The 24,315-nt window shown below is 33.9% G+C and overlaps 1 protein-coding gene across 1 annotated transcript; it reads left to right on the forward strand.

Annotated features, from left to right (window-relative positions):
- The first annotated feature begins 11,015 nt into the window (after window positions 1-11,015).
- On the forward strand, window positions 11,016-11,948 carry LOC121461932 (olfactory receptor 4C16-like). Its single transcript, XM_041673305.1, has one exon. The coding sequence runs from the start codon at window positions 11,016-11,018 to the stop codon at window positions 11,946-11,948; it is 933 nt and encodes a 310-aa protein (XP_041529239.1).
- Window positions 11,949-24,315: the final 12,367 nt, after the last annotated feature.

Here is a 24,315-nt window from a genome sequence, read left to right on the forward strand (position 1 = left end):
CTGTTCTTAGCCATTTTGACAGGTGTAAGATGGAATCTCAAAGTAGTTTTGATTTACATTTCTCTGATGGTTAAGAATATTGAGCATTTCTTAGCCATTTGAGTTTTCTGCACTGGGATTTCTCTGTTTATATATGTATACTATTTTTAATTGAATTATTAATTTTTTGACATCTACTTTATTGGGTTCTTTATATATTTTGGATAGTAGTGCTCTATCAGATATGAAGTTAGTAAAATCTTCCCATTTTATAGGTTATCATTTATCTGAATGACAGTGTCCTTTGTCTTAAAGAAACCTTCAATTTTATGAGGTCCCATTTATTAACTGTTGATAATAGTGCCTGCACTATCAGTGTTCTGTTCAGAAAATCTTTTCATCTTATTTTCTTATTTGAAGATTTTCTTATATATAACTCTTTCACTTGCTTGCTTAGAGTCATCCCAAGATAATATATATTATTTGAAGCTATTTGTGAAGGTTATTGCTTCACTTCTTCTGTCCATTTGCTATGTCTATAAGAGATCTACTGATTTTTGTGAGTTAATCTTGTATCTAGCTACTTTGCTGAAAGTGTTTGTCAGCTGTAGGAGTTCCTCCATGGAATTTCTCAGGTCAATTATATATACTATTGTTTCATCTGTAAATGATGATGCTTTGACGTCTTACTTTTTTGTTTGTAGAATTTTGACCTTCTTCAATTTGCTTACTCATCTAATTAAAGCATTAATTATTATATTGAATAGATATGGACAGAGTGGACACCTCTGTTTTGTTCCTAATTTTAATAGCATTGCTTTGGGTTTTCATCCATGTAATTTGATGCTGGCTATAGACTTGGTGTATTATGTCCAAGTATGTCCCTTGTATGTGCAATCTATGCAGGACTTATATCATAAAGGGGTATTGGATTTTGTCAAAGGTTTTTTCTTTGCATGATTATCTAATTTCCATTTATTTGTATGGTAGTAGTAAGAAATTAACTAAGACTTGTCTTTATCCTCTTTTATTTATGAGCTTACCACGAAAATATTTTTACATAATATTATTGGAGAAATAATAGTCGCCTTTTAGTACTGTCATTTTTTACCTAAACCAAAAGTATTAATGCAGTATAAATTTTATATTATTTAAGGATTGTATGTCTGAATATGCATACCTTTGGGTAAGAACATGTTGGTTATGTAAGATAAATGATAAAACTGTTTTTTAAAATAAAATGATGTATTTAAAAAAAAGGAAAAAATTGCAATACATTTAGAACATGCCCAAGGTAATTATCTTAAACAGAAGAAAAGTTTATATTGATTCATAGACTTATAGGTTTCACTTCATGTTTTCTTGGATCTGTTGCTTTGGGCATGTAGCAGACAGCAAATTATATTAAGAGCATTAATAGAGAGGGTTTATTAAATTCTTGGAATGTGAAGAAAATGGAGAAACTCAATATTTACTTCAAGGGTACAAATGTATGAACCACATTTCTTCTAGAACATAAAACTTACCATCTAAGAGTTCTGTTATTCCCCTTTAGTCTCACAGGCTGATGACCAAACTTTAGCACAGGCATTCCAGAAGACACTCCAGATTCAATCTTTAACACTGACCAGTATCACAATACTGTCATTTTCTCACCAGGATGTTTTGTTAATTAGCTTGTTACAGTAGCATATAATAGTATTCCATTGCTTTTCAACATGGTATTGCTTTAAACCTGAAGCAAGGGAAGGCTGTACAATTTCAGTTTCCTTTTTCTTTGTGACCATGTTTGTGTTCTAACCTGATGTGATCTGATTTCAGGTATAGTTATGTTGTCCTTTATTAGGTGTAAATGTAGGAAAATGATTGTTATTATTACTATATTCATATAATCAATTTGATTAATGTTTGATATAAAAAACTGTGCGGAAAATGTATTTTAAGAAGACCTATGTTCAATTACATATAGGGTATCCAAAAATAATAGAGAAAATATATTTGAAGATTGAACATAAATCAAATCTCTATGACTCGAGTGAATGGTACTATTGTGAGGCTTAGAAATGGTAGTAGAATGTGCAGTGATATTTTGAAATATAGATGTATAAGAAATGACAGTCATGTAGGCATCTCAATTTCAACCTGTCAGATACTAAAATCAATAATGATAGTTGCCTATGGTTAAGCTTCAGGACATCCCTATTTAGAGGAGTTCAATAAAATCTCAAGTTTAAGAAAAAATATGTAAAAATAATAAAATGTTATTAGGTGCCTTGAATATAAATATAGAAACTTGCTAGAAACACATAGGTTTTGAATAAGGGTGGAAATATGGCATGTTCTGAATGACAGGAGGGGGAAAGAGTCATTTCAAGAAGCAGTTATTGTGAAAACAGGGTTGGCACGGATTCACATAGAGAAAGGAAAGAGTTAAACTGCATTAACAATACATCTTGACCAGGCAGGACACTGGAGACCAAAACATAATACAAGGCTGCCAACATAATGAGCTCAGACAACCTTTTGTTATGTTTGGGGAATTGGGTACTCTTTTCAGGAGTCATTTTCAATAGCCAAATCCAAAGCTTCTTGCCAGAAACTGTTGGCTGCTAGAACCCATCATTGGGGAGTTGATAAACAACAGGACTGTTAGTGAAGAAGTGGTTTTGGCAACAAGTATTGCAAACAATTAAAATATTGCATCACCCTTGGAGACCAAGAGACCGTATGGGAAGAAAACACTGACCACAGTGTGCCAAGCATCTCTGGGGATGCTCTGTCCCTTCCCTGCTACATATGCCTGAAGCAAAAACTCACATTCTAAGCTTTCTCTGTGTAGAGCTGATTAGAAAAAAATGCATTTTTGTGAGTGTGACCAGCATATAGGTTACAGGCTACATAAATATGACCACTGAGAAGTGGCAGGCATATGCTCACTCATCCCTGGTTATCTGCAAAGTAGTGACTTTTAAATCATGATGTACACTGAAAATGATAATTTTTTAGGGAGGTACTAATTTCACATTCTAAAAATTCTGTTACATTTAAACAACATTGCATACAGAATCTGACTTTAGAAGGTATCAGATTTATTATAGATATCATTAGAAAGGACCATCTATTCATCTATTTATGTTCCCAGGTGGCATTTTAGAAAGGAAAGAACTATAACATTTCACACAGTACTTTAAAAGTTTTAAATTTATACCCCTGGTAGACCTGGCAATTCATCTGTAATTAATGTATGTTTTTCAGAGTACAAGGAAATTACCAAATAAATGTTTTTGATTGACTATTATATATACTTATAATCAAATTTGACTCTCCGGATCAGATATTGTAATATTTTTATGAATAATAGTAAGGCTTTGCATCTCAAATAAACTGTTTTATTCAGGGACATTAGTCACTTCTAGAGCTTAAGAAATGTTTCAAATGTGATGAACTGGACCAATTGACATTTAAAAATATCTGAAAATATATATTCATGGTTGTTATGGATTTTCATTTCACCTTGGTTTTAATTAACACAGGATCATAACCTAGGAAATTAACTGTTTATGCCTTTACCCTTAGAGATACAGAAAAAATAGCAGTCCAAAAAAAAAGAAATTTCTACTTACCTATGATCTTGTGTTAATTATAACCAAGATAAAGGGTAAATACAGAATATTAATAGCTTTTTAGAGAGCAAAGAACAGTAGATTGCACCTTTTTGAGCTGTTCCTAGAGAATGGCCACCAAGAACTGTTTATCAATAAGGACAGACATGTTGTCTTTGTTCCTCGATGCCCGTCCCTATTGTAGTTCTTAGGCGACCACATATTGATAATGCTCGTATCTTTGTTGAAAGTCCTGTTGATAAGAATAATTGTGGAGCAACAAGCTTTATGTGGATTATAGTGTGAGAACAAAGGTTTGGCTAAATGATTACTTTCACACTAGGGCCACATCATATGGAAAAGGATCTTGCAGTTGCTTTAGAGGAAGAAGTTTTCTCAACGAATGATTAATACACTGCTGAGATATTTCAGGATGAATTCCATTATGAAAGGGAGAAGAGTCATCACAAGATTTCTACAGAATTGACAGCAACTATGCAAAAGACAGGTGTTCCCAAAGCTCTGCAAACAGGTTCCCCACCAGATAAAGCTCCTGTGGGTTTGTCTATTGATCAATCACATGAAGATTTACTACATCGTCTTGTGGACATTTGAGAAATATGAAACATGTTTACCAATCTACCGAATAGTTTAGTTTGTATTTAACATAGGGACCTGAGTCTCATTGACAAATGATATGGTTTTCATTGCTTACAATTATTAAGCCGGGCATACACATTTCTTCCCTACTGGAAGTATCCTCATTATCACTATTACCTTTGACCATTCTCTAGTTTTCATTTTAGTTAACATAAGCAAAGCACATGGGAAAAGAAAAGCACTAAGCATTAATAGATATATTAGTACTGATATTCATAAATATGAAATCAGAAAAATTGCTTCTGCCTGTGGATCTTAGCTTCTTGTATTTGGAGTGCTCTTGTTAATTCCTACATTATAGAGCAACTATGTAAATTAAAATATAATTTTAGTAGTTATATAAAATATTCAGAGAATATTTCATTAAACACAACTTGTCAATTTATTTTTAAATGATTTTTACTGTATGAATTGTTAAAGCAAATGAAACTAAATTAAAAGGGTAAAAAAATAGTTGCTGTCATATTTGCATATTAGTCTTGAAGTCTTTGGAAGGACATGTCTGTAACCTAGGAAACAGATTATACTTTCATTGTATCAGTTTGCTATCCCTGATTTAGATTCGAAATAAAGAAATTCCACTCCAATAGGGGTACACATTTTATGGAGTAACAAATCACCTTCCAATTTAAAAAAATGAAAGAAAGAAATTTAAGGCATACTCCATGAAATGAAATCCATATCTGACAGTGGTAAAGTGACTAAGAACCTGAGGCTATATGGGCCATGAGACAAGGGGAAAGACTACTGCAGTTATTTTGCATAAGGAACTTAGCAATAAAATCACTCCTGATAATTTACCAACTATAATACTCATGGTTCCTTGCTCAACCCTCCTCAGAGAAGGTACATTTTGCAGTGGATGGAAATTACCACAGAGACCTACAAATAAAAAAAAATCATTGAGCAATAATTTTGTGCACTTAGTTATAAATGGAACAACTTCATATGTCTCTTCTGAAAGGTTAGAAATCTTTATGGAAAATGAGGTAAAAAAAAAAAAAATTAAGGTGCCAGAGGTGGTCAGAGAATCCAAAGAAAGAGTGTTTTTCTGAAACCACAGGAATGATCCACATATGAACTCACAGATACTCTATGAGAGTACATAGGACCTGCATGGTTTCAAGTCAGATGAGGTCTCAGCACTGAGAAAAAGTAATGGATATTGTTTCCCATTTCTAATCAAGAAGCTATATGAAATTGATACCAACTGGCAAAGTGATAATCAGTTTCCTCCAATAAATTCTCACTGTTTGTATCAACCACACTCTCCATTCCCAGGAAATGTTGGATAATACACATCACCAAATCTGTAGTTGGTGGGATTTTTTTTTTACAATTTTAATATCATCATCATTTTATATCTTTTATTATTTTTTGGTTGATTGAGAGACAGAAGATGAAGTTGGCTATGTATGGAGTCGGAAAGGTCCTGGAATGAGTTTATGGAGCAAAACCCATGGTCAAATATATATTGCATAAATATTAAAGAAAGAAGAAAGTAAATAAAAAGAGAAAATATAACCCATTTTATTTTATAGGAGCTTGAAGGGTTATCTACTGAGGAGCAGTAATACTCTTTTACTATCCCTTTCTTCCTTCACTAATAAAATTATTTTTTCTTATTTTTACTATCCTCTTCATCATTCACTTTTATTGTTTTTTTCTTTTTGTTGTTGTTGTGGGTGTGTCTGAAGCTTCTAGCCCAACACCTTGGCTTCCATCTAGCTCTCAGGTAAGATGGGAGTTATCTTGATGTTCTTATGGATTAAGTAGAATTCAAAGTTGATTTTACAGTATCTTTCAGGTGTCTCATCTGTAAAATAATGATAACTTTGGGGATTAATTTATTTTAGAATATTGATACATTACAGCATTATGTGATAAAAAATTCCCTCTGGGATACAAAAATTAATTTGTTGTCCCTTACTCTATGGGAAATCTGTCTTAAAAGGCAATGGATAAACAATGATGTTAACTTTCTGAGGTCTCCAGCTGGTAAGTGACAGGTTTGCTTTTTGAGGTCAGACTGTCATTATCACAGGTTAAATGAGTATATTTTAATACCTTTCCATTCATAAGTCTGCACTATTCTAGCATTCTATGAGCAAGGTATAAAAAGCATAAAACTTTTAAATATGTACTGTTATAAAGAAAATAAATCAAATGAAATATGAATATCTGAATAAAGACATTCTTTGATGTCGCAGAAGCTTTATATAAACACCAATCTTGTGAAAAAATATTATAGTGGGAAGACAGGATGTGTTGCTTAAGTTACACTTGACCATAATTTATCTATATTGAGAGTGAAGAATTCCCAAATATTTTAATTCCTAGGTAATGAAATAAGACATGATATCACTATGATGTGATAGAAATCAGAAAGTGAGGGGATATTATGTGTTTTATCAACAATTAAAGTGAGGTGAACAAAGACTAGTGACTTTGCCAAGTCTGCTGGGAGGATATCAGTTTTTCAATGTCCAATAGTCAAACTTAATATTGTACTTTTTTCATGTTTATTCAATGATATTATGAGTTTGTAATTTGTAATTAATTCAAATCTGAGATTTAGTGTGAAAAATAAATCAATATATTTCATAGAATTTTCAGATATTGCATAAAAAGACTCAAAACATAATATATGCAATGTGTAAAATATTTAAAATTAGAATAAATCAATGACATATAAATATGAATTTATACTAAAGGTCAGAGAAAAATGCTATAAAGGTAGCATGGGAAAGCTTAAAAATATTTGAGGATAAAAAAATCTTTTTTTTTTCCCTCAGTGTTTGGCCCTGGTTATTCCTTTCATCTTACTGGAAATATGATAATAGAATTTTCTCTTGGCCAAATACAATGATCCTGTCATCTGCTTAGTAATATTTGAAAAAAAAGGATAACTACATATTAATTTAATGCTATTGAAGGAACTTGGTGTTCAATAAATAGGTTAGAACTTTTGATTATTAAATGAATCCTCAGGCAAGTTACTTTTCATGTATCATTCCACCAGGAGGGAAGACAAGAAAAAGCTCGTTTTCTTTTCAAAGAAATTAAAGTGTAGGGATTATCTACAAGTGAGACGAGCAGTGTAGCTGAATTAGCAAAGGTAGGGACAAGAGTCAGTAATGCTTCTTATGGGGGCTCCGCAGTGCTCTGTCCATCTACAGGAGGAGTCAGCACATTCTCATGGGGGCTCCGCAGTGCTCTCTTTATCTAAGGGAGGAGTCAACACATTCTGATGGGGGCTCCACAGTGCTCTGTCCATCTACAGGAGGAGTCAACACATTCTCGTGGGGGCTTCACAGTGCTCTGTCCATCTAAGGGAGGAGTCAACACACAATCTAGTCCAGTTCTGCACTCAAACTATAATGGGTTCCTTTTCTCTCAGCTCTTTTTTTTTACCCCCGACAACACCAACTCATTTTCAGTTTATTGTTGTGTTGATCTCTGATAGCCATCTTAGAGTCTTTCCAGCTGTCTTCCCAGCTCTGCTCTGTTTTCAGAGGAGTAGAACAGAGTTTTCACTCTTGATTCCTTTCAGAACCCACTGGAATATATAATAACTTTAGTGGGGAAATGGACATGATAATATATGTGCCGACACCCAAAGTGGAATAAATTTGTAACAAGAAGATGTGAAAATGTCGAGATTATCCATGTAAAACACCAACAACAGATTCTTAAAATGTTCATTTTGTAGGTGCCAGAGCCCCAGCAATATTAGTCTGGTTTAAAATACAACATCTTCATTCTTTTAAAAAAAATAAATTAGAAAAATATATTCATTCATTCCACACAAAATAGATAGAAACTCTATTAAATTCACTTTTTGAATATGATTTAAAGTCAGCAAAGCACTCAAATATTCAGATAAGTAATAAATTTGAGGTGTGAGAATGTGAATGTGCACATGTGTCTGAGGATGTGTTTGCCCATGTGTGGAGGTCAGAAGTGAACATCTGGATACTTCCTTCGGTCATTTCCAATATTATGTAGTTCACTTGGTTTAGAGTTGCTGGGCTGTGAACACTATGCTCTTGCGTTATGAGTACATTCCAACATGCCTAGAATTTTACAGGGTAGAGATTTGAACTCATGCCCTCATACTCAGCAAATACTTTGTCCAATGAACCATCTCTCCATCTATTTGATAAGTATTACATATTAGGAAGTAAGAGACAATGTTCAATTTAAAATGTTATATATCAATTCATACAAGATGTTGAGTTTGTTATAATGGAGAATAATATATTGGCAGCACAGATTTCCTGCATATTTATTTATGTAAGAAAACTAAAGAACCATTCATATAATTGCAATGAATCAAGTAGCTACATTAATACAAAAAACACCCTATGAGGAAAAGATTTTAACAAATTAGACATTATTTTCCTTGCTACAGAGGACCATTAAAAGGTTCTTTGAGTTTTCTTTAAAACTAAGCCTTAAAATGTAGATAGTCATAATAGCTATAAATTGAATATGTTCCAGGGAGAAAAATAACTATTTGACTATTGATGGAAATGATGATTAAATGTTCAGTCAAGAACTATAAATTTAGAGGCAGGTGGATCTCTATGAGTTTGAGTCCAGCATGGTCTACAAAAGCTAGTTCCAAAACAAACACCAAAGCTACAAAGAAACCTTGTCTCAAAAAAAAAAACTATAAATTTTGCTGATTCATTAAATCAACTATTATTCATCCTTTATAGAAAGACTATGAAGATGTTTGAGTTTAGTAAGTTTGCTCTAGAATTGACAGAATAAGCATCCAAAACATTGTATTATCCAAGAAGTTATGAAAATAATTTGAGGTGAAACATTTTTACACATCACCATTTCCACAAAGCTTATATTATTCTCATGTACAAATATTTCATAGCAGATTTAAGTGCAAAAATATGGAAAGACTAGGCTTATTTTAATAACAAATAAAGCAACTCAATTCTCTTAGAACCTACGATCCATGCCAAGATCACAGAACCTATGATGACCAACTTTGTTTGATATTTTACCATGTATTTTTGATTTATAGAAAGGAAAGACATCTCAAGTCTATAAAAAAGAAGAAAGTTTTCTAAGAGAGAAAAGTAAATTGATATAATGACAATTTTGTGTCTGTCATATCCTTTGTTTGACTAACAACTTCCAGCATCAAGCAGTTAACAATTTAGTGGGATTGATAGGAGCACAATGGGATACAGTGGTCTTGACATAGCTTGTAAATAGATTCCACTCCAATATTGCTATTACTTGATTGTGTATGTCATCCAAAATAATTTTCAAGGAAATAATTGGTTAAAAAATGCTCTGTTCTTAAAAGTGAAAATCATGAAAATATATTTCATTTTAAATTATTAATTGAAAAAGTAATACTTAAAATGTGCAGTTATTGACTTTTGCAAGCAGAAACAAACTGAATGAAAAGTCAATTATTTACAATTTACATATCTTCTTCTAAAAGATAATAGCTTACTTTCTCTTCTGTATTACTGCTTTGTGTCAAAAACCTGGTATTTACAGATACATTGATAATGTATATTACTGGGAATTAGAACTGTCTTCTCACCCCCTATCAGCTGATTCTAACACATGTGAAATAAAACTTTATCATGAAAACATTAACAACTGAACAATGATGTCCATCATTATCATTTCATTCAACTATAACCACGGGGCTCTGGATGTTCTAAAATATGCCTCGAAGACAATAAGCAAGAATTAAAAGTGGTAATAATAATAATATTTCTATCTACCAATGAATAATTATTCTGAATCAGTGGATATATAAAGTAATATGAACCACAGTAGATTTTAAGATTATTCTGTGGTTATAAACGTTCATTTTTCTCATGTTTAGGCTGGAATATTTGAAAGAAGCTTTGGTGGGTATAGATAAATTATGTATTTAATCACACCTGCAAAAATATGTGTAATGATGTGTCAAAAATATGTAGTAATGAAAGGCATCTTCCGATTTATTCAGGAAACCCCAAGGCAATGGAAGACATGCTAAATATTGAATTGGTCGTGTGTACGAATGATAAATTTATGGTTTTGGTTTTGTTTTTTTCTTTCTTTCTTTCTTTTTTTTTTTTTTTTTTTGGTTTTTCAAGACAGGGTTTCTCTGTGTATCTCTGGCTGTCCTGGAACTCACTCTGTAAATCAGGATGGCCTTGAACTCACAGAGGTCCACCCGCCTCTGCCCCCCTCAGTTCTGGGATTAAAGGCTTTTGCCACCACTGCCCTGCTATTTTTGTTTTTTCAGGGAAGGGTTCCCCTGTGTAGCTTTGGAGCCTGTCCTGGCATTCATTTTGTGGACAAGGCTGGCCTTAAATTCACAAAGATTTGCCTACCTCTGACTCATGACTGATGAGATTAAAGGCATGCTCCACCACTGCCTGACTTTGTTAATGTCAATTTAATATAAAAAATAAAGTTAATGACAAATTATTACACAATTTTTATTCTAATATTATATTCATTGAGTTGGAAAATGAACCATAATTGTAAAATCAATGATGTCTCTTTGGAGATTGCTTTGGGAAATGATCACAGTCATAATAATGCATAAGATGGCCACTCAAATTTAGGAAAAATTGTTGAATCATTTATTAAAGAAACAGAGGGATGTTACTAATGGGGATTGCTTACTTTTGCAAAAAAAATTCATAGAATTACATACAACCATCAAAATAAATGATTTTATTGTTTTTCAGATAAATTATTTCTTATGTACCACTTCTGATCACTAATGAAATAATGTGGCTGAATAACAATGTGACTGAGTTTATTCTACTTGGTTTGACACAGGATCCATTTAGAAAGAAAATCCTATTTGTTGTGTTTTTGCTCTTTTATATGGGGACATTATTGGGTAACTTGCTGATCATTGCTACTATCAAGACAAGCCAGGCACTTCAAAGTCCTATGTACTACTTCCTGTTCTACTTATCCTTGTCTGACACCTGCTTCTCTACAACCATAGCCCCTAGAACAATTGTGGATTCTCTCATGAAAGAGGCCTTTATCTCTTTCAATGAGTGCATAATACAAGTGTTTACTTTCCATTTCTTTGGCTGCCTGGAGATCTTCATCCTCATCCTCATGGCTGTTGACCGCTATGTGGCCATCTGTAAGCCTCTGCATTATATGACAATCATGAGCCACCGGGTCTGTGGGATATTGGTGGTCATAGCCTGGGTGGGATCCTGTGTGCATTCGTTAGTTCAAATATGTCTAGCCTTGAGTTTACCCTTCTGTGGTCCCAATGAGATTGATCACTATTTCTGTGACTTGCAGCCACTGTTGAAACTTGCATGTACAGACACATATATGATCAACCTTCTTCTGGTGTCCAACAGTGGGGCCATTTGTACAGTGAGTTTTCTCATGTTGATGGTCTCTTATGTCATCATCTTGCATTCCCTAAAAAACTACAGTGCTGAAGGGAAGAGAAAAGCTCTATCCACCTGCATCTCTCACATCATTGTGGTCATCCTTTTCTTTGGACCTTGCATATTTATATATACACGACCTGCAACCACATTTCCTATGGACAAGATGATAGCTATATTTTATTCAATTGGGACACCTTTGCTTAACCCTCTGATTTACACACTGAGAAATGCAGAGGTGAAAAATGCCATGAAAATGTTATGGAAGAAGAAACTTGTCTCAGATGATAGAAAATAAATGGAGGTCTTTCTTCGATCCTTTTTCATAGTTAGCTTTAAATTAGAAGTCAATAAATTTTACTTCTATTACTAGTTTAATATATCAGTTTCTTACTGCATTAGATTATAAACTCATATAGTAAAGGGACAATGTGAAACATGCTGAGTCAATTACATAGAAGAATAAAGCATGAAGCACAAGTAAGTGTGAAGATCCTTTGTCTTTGTTCATGAGTGATGCTGTGTCTCTGTCTTTCCAGTCTTTCTGTCCTAACAGCTTGCAGGTGTGGTTGTAATCTTCTGTCCTCTTTCTTGTTGACTTCTGATGTTTCCTCCTAATATGTATTTGTCTGTTAAATCACATTTTATATTCAAAGCCTGATAAGGTTTACCACTTTCAATTATTTATTATTTTTAGTATTTTATTTGTGAGATTTTAATATAGTTATAACTGTTCTTTCTTCTCTTTCGTCCCTCAAAACTCTTCCATATATATTTTCTGTCACTCATTCAAAATTGTAACCTCTTCCTTTTACTCCTTTCTAATTTTCTCCCCGGCAATTGGGTCTACTTCCCTTAGCCAAGAGGATAACTATATGTTTTTCCTTGGGTTCACCTTCTTACTTAGCTTCTTTAGGTTCACCTTTCTATAGCATGCTTATTTGTATATATATATTTATGCATAGATTCCAATTAGATATTTTTTATAAAGATGCTTTGGTTTTACAGAAGTTATTCTATGAACATAGTAAATTTTTAAAGATACAAATAATTGTAGCAAGTGTGAATATATGTGAAAATGCATACACTTAAAAGAATTCCTATTTTATTTGTGGATTGACCCAGAATTCTTACTATGTGTTCATTTTATTTTAATATGAATAACACCAGTAGTAAGACAGAAAGTATAGGTGGGCAATCAGACTAGGAGGATTCTGGTAAGAAGAAAAGCAAAGAAACAGTCACAAGCTAGATGCAGAGGAATAAATATGAGAATGCCTTACTGGAACATATAACAATGCCACATGGCTAAACATGGATAAGAATTATGGCTTAATTTAAGTTGTAAGAGCTATGTAATAATAAGCATGAATGAAGAGGCCTAATATATAATTAATGTAAGCCTTTTCATGTTTCTTTGGGACTGAATGGCTGTGGGAACAGGCAGAACCAAAATTTCCATCTATACCAAACATTAACAGGATACACAGAAAAAATTTCACTCTTGAGAGCCTCTGGTTCTCTTCTCTAAATGTTGGGTTTGCAGTCACATGATTCATTTTTTAATTTTTTAATTTTTTAAATTTTTATGGTATTTTATTATTATTATTATTACCAATTTTCACCTCCTCCCCTCCTCCCATTTTCTTCCCCCTTCCCCTATTCTCCCTCCTCCTCCCTCTCCAGTCCAAAGAGCAGTCAGTGTTCATAATCCCTATAGCTTTCTTATGACTTGATCTATTCTACTTTATCTATTAAGATTCATCTTTAATCTATTAATTATAGTATGTTTTTCATAGCAAAGTGTAAGACTTAGTGCAGCATATCTGGAGTAGTTTAAGGTATAGATGTCTATACAAGACAGCACCAAAAGAAAAATCACTTCAAGATAGGGTATTTGGATATATTAGCAGATTAAACAGAAATAGGATGACCCAAGAGAATATTTCAGGCTTTGAAACAGAAATTTTATATTGCAAATATAAATTATTTTAATGAATTTTGAATCCAATCCAGAAGAAAATATTAGAAAAGGAAAAGCAGACTTTGGGATGAAATTTTTACATTAGAGAAGTGTTGAATTTGACATAAATTAACACTCTAGTACTGAAGAATATTAATGCTAATAATATTTCTAATGTCAAAGTTTTCTTGTGTGATTTTCTTCATAGAAAAAAATTAAACATGAATTATTTTTTACTTAAGATTTCTATTACTTTCATTAACCAATAAATTGTATAGCAAATTTTTAATCAATTTTGTTATATCAGAAACCATTAAATTTCTTTCTTTCTTATTTTGCATTCCTTGGATTATTTTTAGTGCCTGGAATTATATGTAGGTCCTTGTACTTGCAGGCCATAGGATCTATGGTAGAGACATAATCATATCTTAAATTTATTTAGCTCAAAGCATGATTACATTTTTTGTGTGTTAGTAGAAATAAGTATAGTCTACAATAAGCCATACTGCCATGTATATTGTACATCACTTCCTTTTATATTCTTTTATTTTCAAGTTTCCCATCATTCTTGAAAATATTGTTATTGTGTAATGCCTATAGCTTGATTCTGTTAGTATCGAATTTTCAGTTTTAAATTCAAGATGACAAAATAATATTTGGTACCTTCTCTTTCTTATAAAATTACAATTTTCTTCTTGTTCTAGCTAGAACTTCAAGTACTATATTGAATAGATGTAGTGAGAGTGGACAGCTTGTCTTGTTCCTGATTTTAGTAGAATTGCTTTGAATTTCTCTCCATTTAATTTGATGTTGACTACTGACTTGTTGTAAATTGACTTATTGTGTTTAGATATATTCCTTATAGCTCTGATCTCTCCAAGTCTTTTATCATAAAGGGATGTTGAATTTTGTCAAATGTTTTCTCAGCATCTGCTGAAAAGATCATGTGGATTTTTTATTTCAGTTTGTTTATATGGTGGATTATATCCACAGATATTTGTATGTTGAACCATTCCTGCATCTCTGGAATGAAGCCTAAACTGATCATATTGAATGAATTTTTAATGTATTCTTGAATTCTGATTGTAAGTATTTTATAAAATATTTTTGCATTAATGTTCCTGAAGGAAACTGTTTTGTAATTCTCTTTCTTCATTGAGTCTTCATGTGGTTTGAATATCATGATGACTGCGGTCTCACAAAATGAATCTGACAATGTACCACCCGTTTCTATTTTGTTGAATAATTTGAGGAGTATTGCTTTAGGTTTTCTTTGAACATATGATAGAATTTTGTTCTAAAACGGTCTAATACTGGGCTTTTTATTATTTGGTTATAATACTTTAATGACTGCTTCTATTTTCTTAGGACTTATAGATCTATTTAAATTGCTAATCTTGTTTCAACTTTGTTGAGTGGTAACTATCAAAAAAATTGTCCATATCCTTTATATTTTTCAAATTTTTTGGAATCTATGAGGGTGATACTAACTAAGACTCCTAGTATTGGGGGTGATGAAATCTTAACTGGCCATCTTCTATGAGCAGGAAAGGCTTCTAGTGGCGGGATTGTGACATCAATTCAGTCACAAAACCTTTGACCTACAAATCTGTCCTACCTGTAATATGTGCTTGGGTAAATATGGAAAATTTGTGGGAGTGACAATCCAATGGCTGGTCCTGATAGAGACCCATGCTATGAAAGGGAACCCATGCCCGACACTACTTGAGAGCCAGGAATCAGAGGCTAGATAGCCAAGAGGCCAAGGATAGAACTAAATCTAATTTGATAAAAGTCAATGAAATGATTCCTATTGAAGCTCAGCTCTACTCACAGACAGAAGCCTATCATAATCATTATCACAGAGGGTTTGTCCAGCAAATGAAGAGAACAGATGCAGAAACCTACATCCAAACATTAGAAGGAAATGAAAGAATCATGTGTACGAGGCTGAGGAAGGATTGTGGAAGCCAGAGGGTCAATGACACCACAATAAAACCCACAGAATCAACTAACCTAGACTCATAGAGAATGAACCAACAATCAGTGAGCCTGCATAGGTCTGACCTAGGTTCTCTATATATGTTATGGTTTGTAGCTTAGTGTTCTTGTGGGACTCTTAAAAGTGGGAAAAGGAGCTGTCTCTGATTCTTTTGCATGCTTTTGGGACCCTTTTCTTTCTAATGAGTTTCTTCCATTCTTTTTTAATATGAGGGAATTTGCCTACCCAATTATTGCAACTCAATATGCCTTGTTTGGTTGATATTTCTTGGAGGCCTGATCTTTTATGAAGGGAAATGGATGAAGGGCAAATCTGCGGAAGAGGCAAGTTTGGGGGACCGACTGGGAGGAGAGCTATGAGAGAAAACTGCTGCTGGGATGTAGCATATGAGAAAAGAATAATAAAGATAAGGAAAACAATGCATATTGAATATAAATGCATAGTTTTCATTTACTTTACTTTATAGATATGAGTGTTTAGATTTCATATATGTCCATGCAGTGTGTATGTGCCTAGTGTCCACAGACACAAGAATAGGAAATTAGATGTCTTGGAACTGGAATTGCAAATTCTTATTGGACCAGGGTTTTTCTTTTGGCCTAACACAACAACCAGTTCCAAGTCATGACAAGGAGACTTATTATTAGTTTTGAATGCTTGATCTAGTTTATATTAGTTTCAAGATAACTCTTTTAATTTAAATTATCCTGCTTCTCCTTGCCTAACTTTTGCTTTGGGGCTTTTAAATTTTCTTTTCTTCTGTGTATCTTAGTTTAAGTGCTTCTCATGTCTCCTGGCTGGCATCTGCCTGGCTTCCTGCACTGGGTATCTTACTGCTTTCTCCTCCTCCTTCTCTTGTTTCTTCTCCTTATTCTATCTACCTAGCAGCCCCAGCTATCTTTTCTTTCTGCATAATATTTGGCTGTTCAATTGCAGTGGGTTTTTGATCCTACTGAACGTACTGGCTTTGTGGGAGCCTAGGCAATTTGGATGCTCACCTTACGAGACCTGGATAGAGGTGGGCAGTCCTTGGGCTTCCCACAGGTCAGGGAACCCTGATTGCTCTTCGAGCAGATGAGGGAGGGGGACTTGATCGGGGGAGAGGGAGGGAAATGGGAAGCGGTTGCGGGGACGAGGCAGAAATCCTTAATAAATAAATAAATTTAAATAAAAAAAATATTTGGCTGTTCAGCTTTTTATTAGACAAATCAGTTACCTTAGGCAGGTAAGCTGAAACAAAGGCTACACAATTTTACATAATTATACAAATGCAACATAAACAAAAGTAACACACCTTTACACGGTTAAAGAAATATTCTGCAGTATAAATAAATGTAGCACATCTTTTCCCACTTAAATATTCCACAATAGGTTGTGAACCTCAATACAGATGATGCCAATTAGACCTGGGTCTTCTTGAAAACAGCACTTAACTGCTGAGTCATCTTTTTTACCACTATTAGGACCTTCTTTATAGTCTATCTAACATTACTTCTGAATATGTAGTGAACATAGAGCTCCATTTTTACTGTTGCACATATCCTGCAGATTGTGACCTACATTAAACCATTTGAAAGAATTTGCAATAAAGATACAAATAAGACTAAGTGTGTAACTGCAATATGATGTGGGAGTCTGCTGTTTTGTGTTGATTTAATTGGTTAAATAAAGAGACTGCCTTGGCCCTTTAATAGGACATAAAATTAGGTAGGTGGAGTAAACAGAACAAAATGCTGGGAGAAAGAAGCTGAATCAGTGAGTCGCCATGATTCTCCCACTCCAGACAGATGCAGGTTAAGATCTTCTCTAGTAAGCCACCTCGTGGGCTACACACATTATTAGAAATGGGCTAGTCCAGGTGCGAGAGTTAGCTGAAAAAAGGCTAGATATAATGGGCCAAGCAGTGTTTAAAAGAATACAGTTTCCATGTAATTATTTCGGGTATAAAGCTAGCCGTGCGGGCGGCTGGGTGGCGGGACACAGCCCCGCTGCTCCTATTTCAACACCAATAGGTATTTTGCTTGAAGTAAACACTAGAGTGGAGGAAAACATGGAAATCTGAGCAGTGTAATGGCAACATTGATGTGGGCAAATGAGGGAGGGCTATGACCTGTTGAACTATTTTACATCTCTTGGGTTGTCACTACCATTTCCTTTCCTTTGAAAGAGAGCATTGTTTTTCACATCTAGACAACACTGTTGTTTATGAGAAAAACCTGCTATTTGGTATTGTTTGCTTTCTGCACAATCACCTTCCTATATTACTTTTTGCTTCCCCCAGCAATTCAGTGAAACATCTTAGGAAAGCCTGGCTAGGAAAATACAGACTTACAGAGATGGGAGACATTTGACGAAATGTTAGGAGATACTTAAATAGGTGCAGGAATGGGCCTTATGAGAACTTCAATATGAAAGTGGATTCTGAAGGTTTTAATAATGGCTGTCAGAATACATGTCTAGAGAGTAAGAAGTCACTTGACATGTGACACCCAGTCATGACTTAAGAATGGAAATTATGAGTGTGGGATCCAGTTTCTCTTTCTGCTGCCTGCAGATCAAGATGTAGAACTCTCAGGTACTCTCCTGCATCATGTCTGTCTTCATGCTGCCAGGCTTCTACCAATGATAATGTAATAAACCTCTGAAAGTGAAGGCCTTTGTTAATGAAGTTAATGCTTTCTCCGACAACATTTTTTGGACCATGAGAGCCAGCTTATATAGTTTCCATGAGTCTCTTCCTAACTGTAAGGATATCAGGAATAGATTATCAAGTTGATGATAAATTGATTTTTATGCTAAAAATGGATTTTACTGTGGTGTCCAGAGATAACACTTGAAGCAGCAATGAAGGAGTGTTTCACTTACTTCACATCCTTTCCAGAACAGTTGTCATTAGCGGTTTTGACCTTAGCCATTCTGATGGGTGTAAGATGGTATATCAGAGTCATTGTGATTTGCATTTCCCTGATGGCTAAGGATGTTGAACAATTCTTTAAATGTCTTTCTACCATTTGAGTTTCTTCTGTTGAGAATTTTCTGTTTAGATCTGTACCCCATTATTTAATTGGATTATTTGTATTTTCATTCCTAATTTCTTGAGTTCTTTCTATATATTTGAGATCAGCACTGTGTCAGATGTGGGGTTTGTGAAGATCTTTTCCCATCTCACAGGATACCATTTTGTCTTATTGACCATGTCCTTTGCCTTAAAGAAGTTTCTCAGTTTCAGGAGGTCCCATTTTTTGATTGCTGCTATCGGAGTTTGTGCTACTGATATTACATGTAGGAAGTGGTCTCCTGTGTCAATACTTTCAAGGCAACTTCCCTCTTTTCTATTAGGTTCAGTGTAACTGGATTTATGTTGATGACGTTGATACACTTCGACTTGAGTTTTGCCAATGGCATCTTAAAATTTGCAGGCAGAGGGATGGAATTAGAAGAAAAAACATCATGAGTGATGTAAGCTAGTTATATAAAATATTCAGAGAATAATGAAACACAACTTGTCAGTTTATTTTTAAATGATTTTTACTATATGGATTGTTAAAACAAATGAAGTTAAATTAAAAAGGTTAAAAAAAATAGATGCTTTCCTATTTGCTTATTTTATTTTGTTTACTTTCCTGTGAGGTGTGTACAACAGGGTGGAGAATGGCATATGAGGGATTCAGGAGGTGAACAGAAGTGGGGTGCATGATGTGCAACCCCCAAAGATTCTATAAAGAAGTTAAATCTATTTTTAATGAATATACCAATATCTCAGCTTATTTTTTTGTGGACCATAGACAAAATTTCCTTGCCTACGTGTTGGATATATGACATCATTGTAGATAATGAAGTATGACATGTATTGCAGTTTATGAACTACATTACAAAAAATGCTTATGACTGTATTGTTCATAGTAATAAAATGTTTGCTGAAAGCCTAATGTGTGAATTGTTTTGAAAATATCAAAATGTAATAAGGTAAATATTGAAAATAGTCCTAAAAGATTTTATTTATTCAAACTAAAGCGATAATGTTGTTAGGTATGAAAAATCAGGATCCATAGAAATAGTTCTCTCAAATCATATTATTATCAACCTCCAGCAGTCTGGACTTAAATATAAAAATATTAAAATATTGTTAGAAAAACAACAAATAACATCAAAGATTGAGCTAAATACATTTTCTTTATGGATACTGCCACCCACATTACATCGTGAATAAGATCATACTTTATCATGAGGATATTCCAACGTTTCTATTATCCAGCATAATTTTTTTATAAATTTTTTGAACAAAAGATTTTTGTTATTTGTAAATTCCTTTAAATATTGGTGGAAGCATAGAGATAATTGTTGGCTCATTTATTCCATAGCTGTCTGCTTTAGAGTCTTCATCCAGTTACATACCACTTTTTTTGATATCTACATTTTTCTCTGCTCCCTTCCCTGCCTCTCCCCTCCCCTTCAACCCTCTTCCATGGACCTCATGCTCCCAAATTACTCAGGAGATCTTGTCTTTTTCTACTTCCCATGTAGATTAGATGTATGTATGGCTCTTTTAGGGTCCTCATTTTTGTCTACGTTCTGATTTGTGGCCTTGTTTTCTTTGCTTTATGTTTAAAAACCACTTATGAGTGAGTAGATGTGATAATTGTCTTTCTGTGTCTGGGTTACCTCACTCAAAATATTTTCTAGCTCCATTCATTTGCTTGCAGATTTAAAATATTGTTATTTTTTTCTGCTGTGTAGTACTCTATTGTGTAAATGTACTACATTTTCCTTATCAAGTCTTCAGTCAAGGGGCTTTTAGGTTGTTCCAAGGTTCTGGCAATAACAAACAAAGCTGCTATGAACATAGCTGAACATATGTCCTTTGGCATGATTGAGTATCCTTTGGAAATATACACAAAAGTGGTATTGCTGGGTCTTGAGAACCGTTGTTTCTTAATTGTTTGAGAAATCGCCACACTGTCGTCCAAAGGGACTATACCAGCTTGTATTCCGACAATCTCTCCAGCAAAAGCTACCTTTGGTGTTTTTGATCTTGGCCATTCTTACAGGTGTAAGATGGCATCTTAGAGTTGTTTTGATTTGCATTTATCTGATGACTAAAGATGTTGAACATTTCCTAAATGTCTTTTAGCCATTTAAATTCCTCTGTTGAGAGATCTCTGTTTAGGTTTGCACTCCATTTTTTTATTGGATTATTTGTTCTTTTGATAACCAATTTCTTTAATTCTTTGTTTATTTTGGAGATTAGACTTCTGTCTGATGTGGGGTTAATGAAGATCTTTTCCCATTCTGTAGGCTGTCATTTTGTCTTATTGACTGTGTCCTTTGTTATACAGAAGCTTTTCAGTTTCAGGAGGTCCCATTTATTAATTTTTTCTCTCAGTGTCTGTGCTGAAAGTGGTCTACTGTGTCTATGTGTTCAAGTATACTTCCCACTTTCTCTTCTGAAAGGTTCAGTGTGGCTGGCTTTATGTTGAGGTCTTTGATTGATTTGGACTTGAGTTTTGTACATGGTGATAGATATGGGTCGATATTCATTCTTCTACATGTTGATATCCAGTTATGCCAGGACCATTTTTAAAATATGCTATCTTTTTTCCATTTGATGTTTTTTGCTTTTTTGTCAAAAATCAGGTGTTCGAAGGTGTGTGGGTTAATATCCACGTCTTCAAATCTGTTTCATTGGTCCTCTTGTTTGTTTTTATGCCAATACCAGGCTGTTTTTAGTACTGTAGCTCTGTAGTAGAGTTTGAAGTCAGGGATTGTGATGCCTCCAGAAGTTCTTTGATTGTACAGGATTGCTTTGGCTATCCTGGGTTTTTGCTTTTCCATATGAAGTTGAGTACTATTCTTTCAAGGTATATGAAGAATTTTGCTAGGATTTTGATGCGCTTTGCATTGAATCTGTAGATTGCTTTTGGTAAGATTGCAATTTTTACTATGTCAACTCTACCTACCTAAGAGCATGGGAGATTTTTCCACTTTCCAGTGTCTTCTTCAAATTCTTTCTTCAAAGATTTAAAGTTCTTGTCATACAACTCTTCTACTTGTTTGGTCAGATTTACTCTGAAATATTTTATGCTACTTGTGGCTATTGTGAAGGGTTATGTTTCTCTGATATCATTCTCAGCCCCTATATCATCTATGTACAGGAAGGCTACTGATTTTTTTTTGAATAATCTTGTATTCTGTTCCATTACTGAGTGTTTATGAGTTGTAGATGTTCCTTGGTAAAAAAAATTTGGGGTCACATATGTAAACTATCATATCATTAGCAAATAGTGATAGTTTGAATTCTTTTCAGATTTGTATTCCCTTGATCTCCTTTTGGTGTGTTATTGGTCTAGCTAAGACCCCCAAGAACTATATTGAATAGATATGGAGAGAATAGACAATCTTCTTTTGTTCCTGATTTCAGTGGGATCGCTGGTAGTTTCTCTCCATTTAGTTTGATGTTGGCTATTTGTTTACAGTATACTGCCTTTATTATGTTTAAGTATGTTATTTGTATTCCTGCTCTCTCCAAGACCTTTATCATAAAAGGATGTTGTATTTTGTTGAAAGCTTTTTTGGCATCTAATGATATGATCATGTGGTTTTTATTTTTCAGTTTGTTTATATTGTGGATTATGTTGACAGATTTTCATATGTTGAAGCATCCCTGCATCTCTGGGATGAAGCTGACTTGATCATGGTGGATGATGGTTCTGATGTGTTCTTGGATTTGATTTGCCAGTATTTTATTTAGTATTTTTGCATCAATGTTCATGAGTGAGATTGGTCTGGAATTCTTTTGTTTAGTAATGTCTTTCTGTGGTTTGGGTATCAGGGTAATTGTAACCTCATAAAAAGAGTTTGGCAGGGGCTGGAAAGATGGCTCAGAGGTTAAGAGCAGTGACTGCTCTTCTAGAGGTCATGAGTTCAAGTCCCATATGGTGGCTCACAACCATCCATGAGATCTGGTGCCCTTTTTTGACCTGCAGGTGTACATGCAGATAGAACACTGTATGCATAATAAATAAAATCTTTTAAAAAAAGAGTTTGGGAATGTTCTTTCTGTTTCTATTGTATGGAATAATTTAAGGTGTATTAGTATTACTTCTTTTTTTAAAATCTTGTAGAATTATGAGCTGAAACCATCTGGTCCTGAGCTTTTTATGTTTAGGAGACTTTTGATGACTGTTTCTATTTCTTCAGCAGTTATAGATCTGTTTAATTTGCTTATCTAGTCTTGATTTAATTTTGGTAAGTGATATTTATCCAGAAAGCTGTCCATTTCTTTTAAGTTTTCCAATTTTGTGGAGTACAGGCTTTTGAAATATGACTTGATGATTCTCTGTATTTCCTCTGTGCCTCTTTTTATGTCCTCCATTCATTTCTGATTTTGTTAATTTGGATATTCTCTCTGCCTTTTGGTTAGTTTGGATAAAGATTTGTCTATTTTGTTGATTTCCTTAAAGAACCAACTCTTTGTCTCATTGATTCTTTGTATTCTTTGTTTCCATTTTCTTTATTTCAGCTCTCAATTTTATTATTTCCTGCTATCTAGTTCTCTTGGGTAAGTTTGCTTCTTTTTTTCTAAAGTTTTCAAATGTTCTGTTAATTCACTAGTGTGGAATTTTTCCAGTTTCTTTATGTAGGCATTTAGAGCTATGAACTTTCCTCTTAACACTGCTTTCATTGTGTCCAATAAATTGAGGTATGTTTTGTGGTCATTTTCATTGAATTTTTAGGAAGTCTTTAATTTCTCCCATTATATCTTCCTTGACCCACTGATGATTCAGGTGAGCATTGTTTAATTTCCATGTGTTTGTGGGCTTTCTGGAGTTACTATTGATGTTGAGTTCTAGTTTTAAATTATGGTGATCTGATAAGGTACATGGGGTTATTCCATTTTTTGTATTTGTTGAGGCTTGTTTTGTTACTGAGCATGTGGTCAATTTTTGAGAAGGTTTCATGAGGAGCTGAGAAGAAGGTATATTCTTTTCTGTTTTGATGGAATATCCTATAGATGTCTGTTAAGTCCATTTGAGTCATAACATCTGTTAGTTATCTTATTTCTCTGTGCAATTTTTGTCTGACTGACTGGTCCAGTGGTGAGAGTGAAGTGTTGAAGTCTCCCACAATTAGTGTGTGGGGTTTAATGTATGATTTTAGCTTGAAAAGTGTCTTTTACATATGAGGGTGCTCTTGTTTGGGGGGCATAGATGTTCATTATTGAGATTTCCTCTTGATGCATTTTTCCTGTGACTAATATGAAATATCCTTCTTTGTCTTCTTTTTGATTGATTTAGTCTGAAGTCTATTTTCTTAGATATTAGAATAGTTATACCCACTTGTTTCTTAGGTCCATTTGATTAGAATATCTTTTCCCAACTCTTTACTCGGAGGTGATGTTTGTCTTTGAGGTTGAGGTGTGTTTCTTGTATGCAGAAAAAGAATGGATTCTCTTTTTGTATCCAATCTGTTAGCCTGTGCCTTTTTTTGTTTCAAATGTCATTTTATTGCCAGATGGTATAACTAATTACAACTTTAAACTATAACTTGGTAATTTTAGTCAGGCAGCAAGTTACTGCAAGTTACTTACTCAAAAGTGATCTTCAGTCAACTCCAGATACACAACAAGGATCAGAAATACCCGAACTGGCCAATAGGATTAAGTCACTAAATAAATGAATCTAGATCATTTCTCAGGAAAGG

Source organism: Microtus oregoni, unplaced genomic scaffold, assembly GCF_018167655.1.
Source record: "Microtus oregoni isolate MIOR12 unplaced genomic scaffold, Mior012 000023F_ref0000262, whole genome shotgun sequence".
NCBI classification, from domain to species: Eukaryota; Metazoa; Chordata; class Mammalia; order Rodentia; family Cricetidae; genus Microtus; species Microtus oregoni.

What these genes read in the sequence shown, in the direction of transcription:
- LOC121461932 (XM_041673305.1), top strand. Translation starts at nt 11,016, where the DNA reads ATGTGGCTGAATAACAATGTGACTGAGTTTATTCTACTTGGTTTGACA.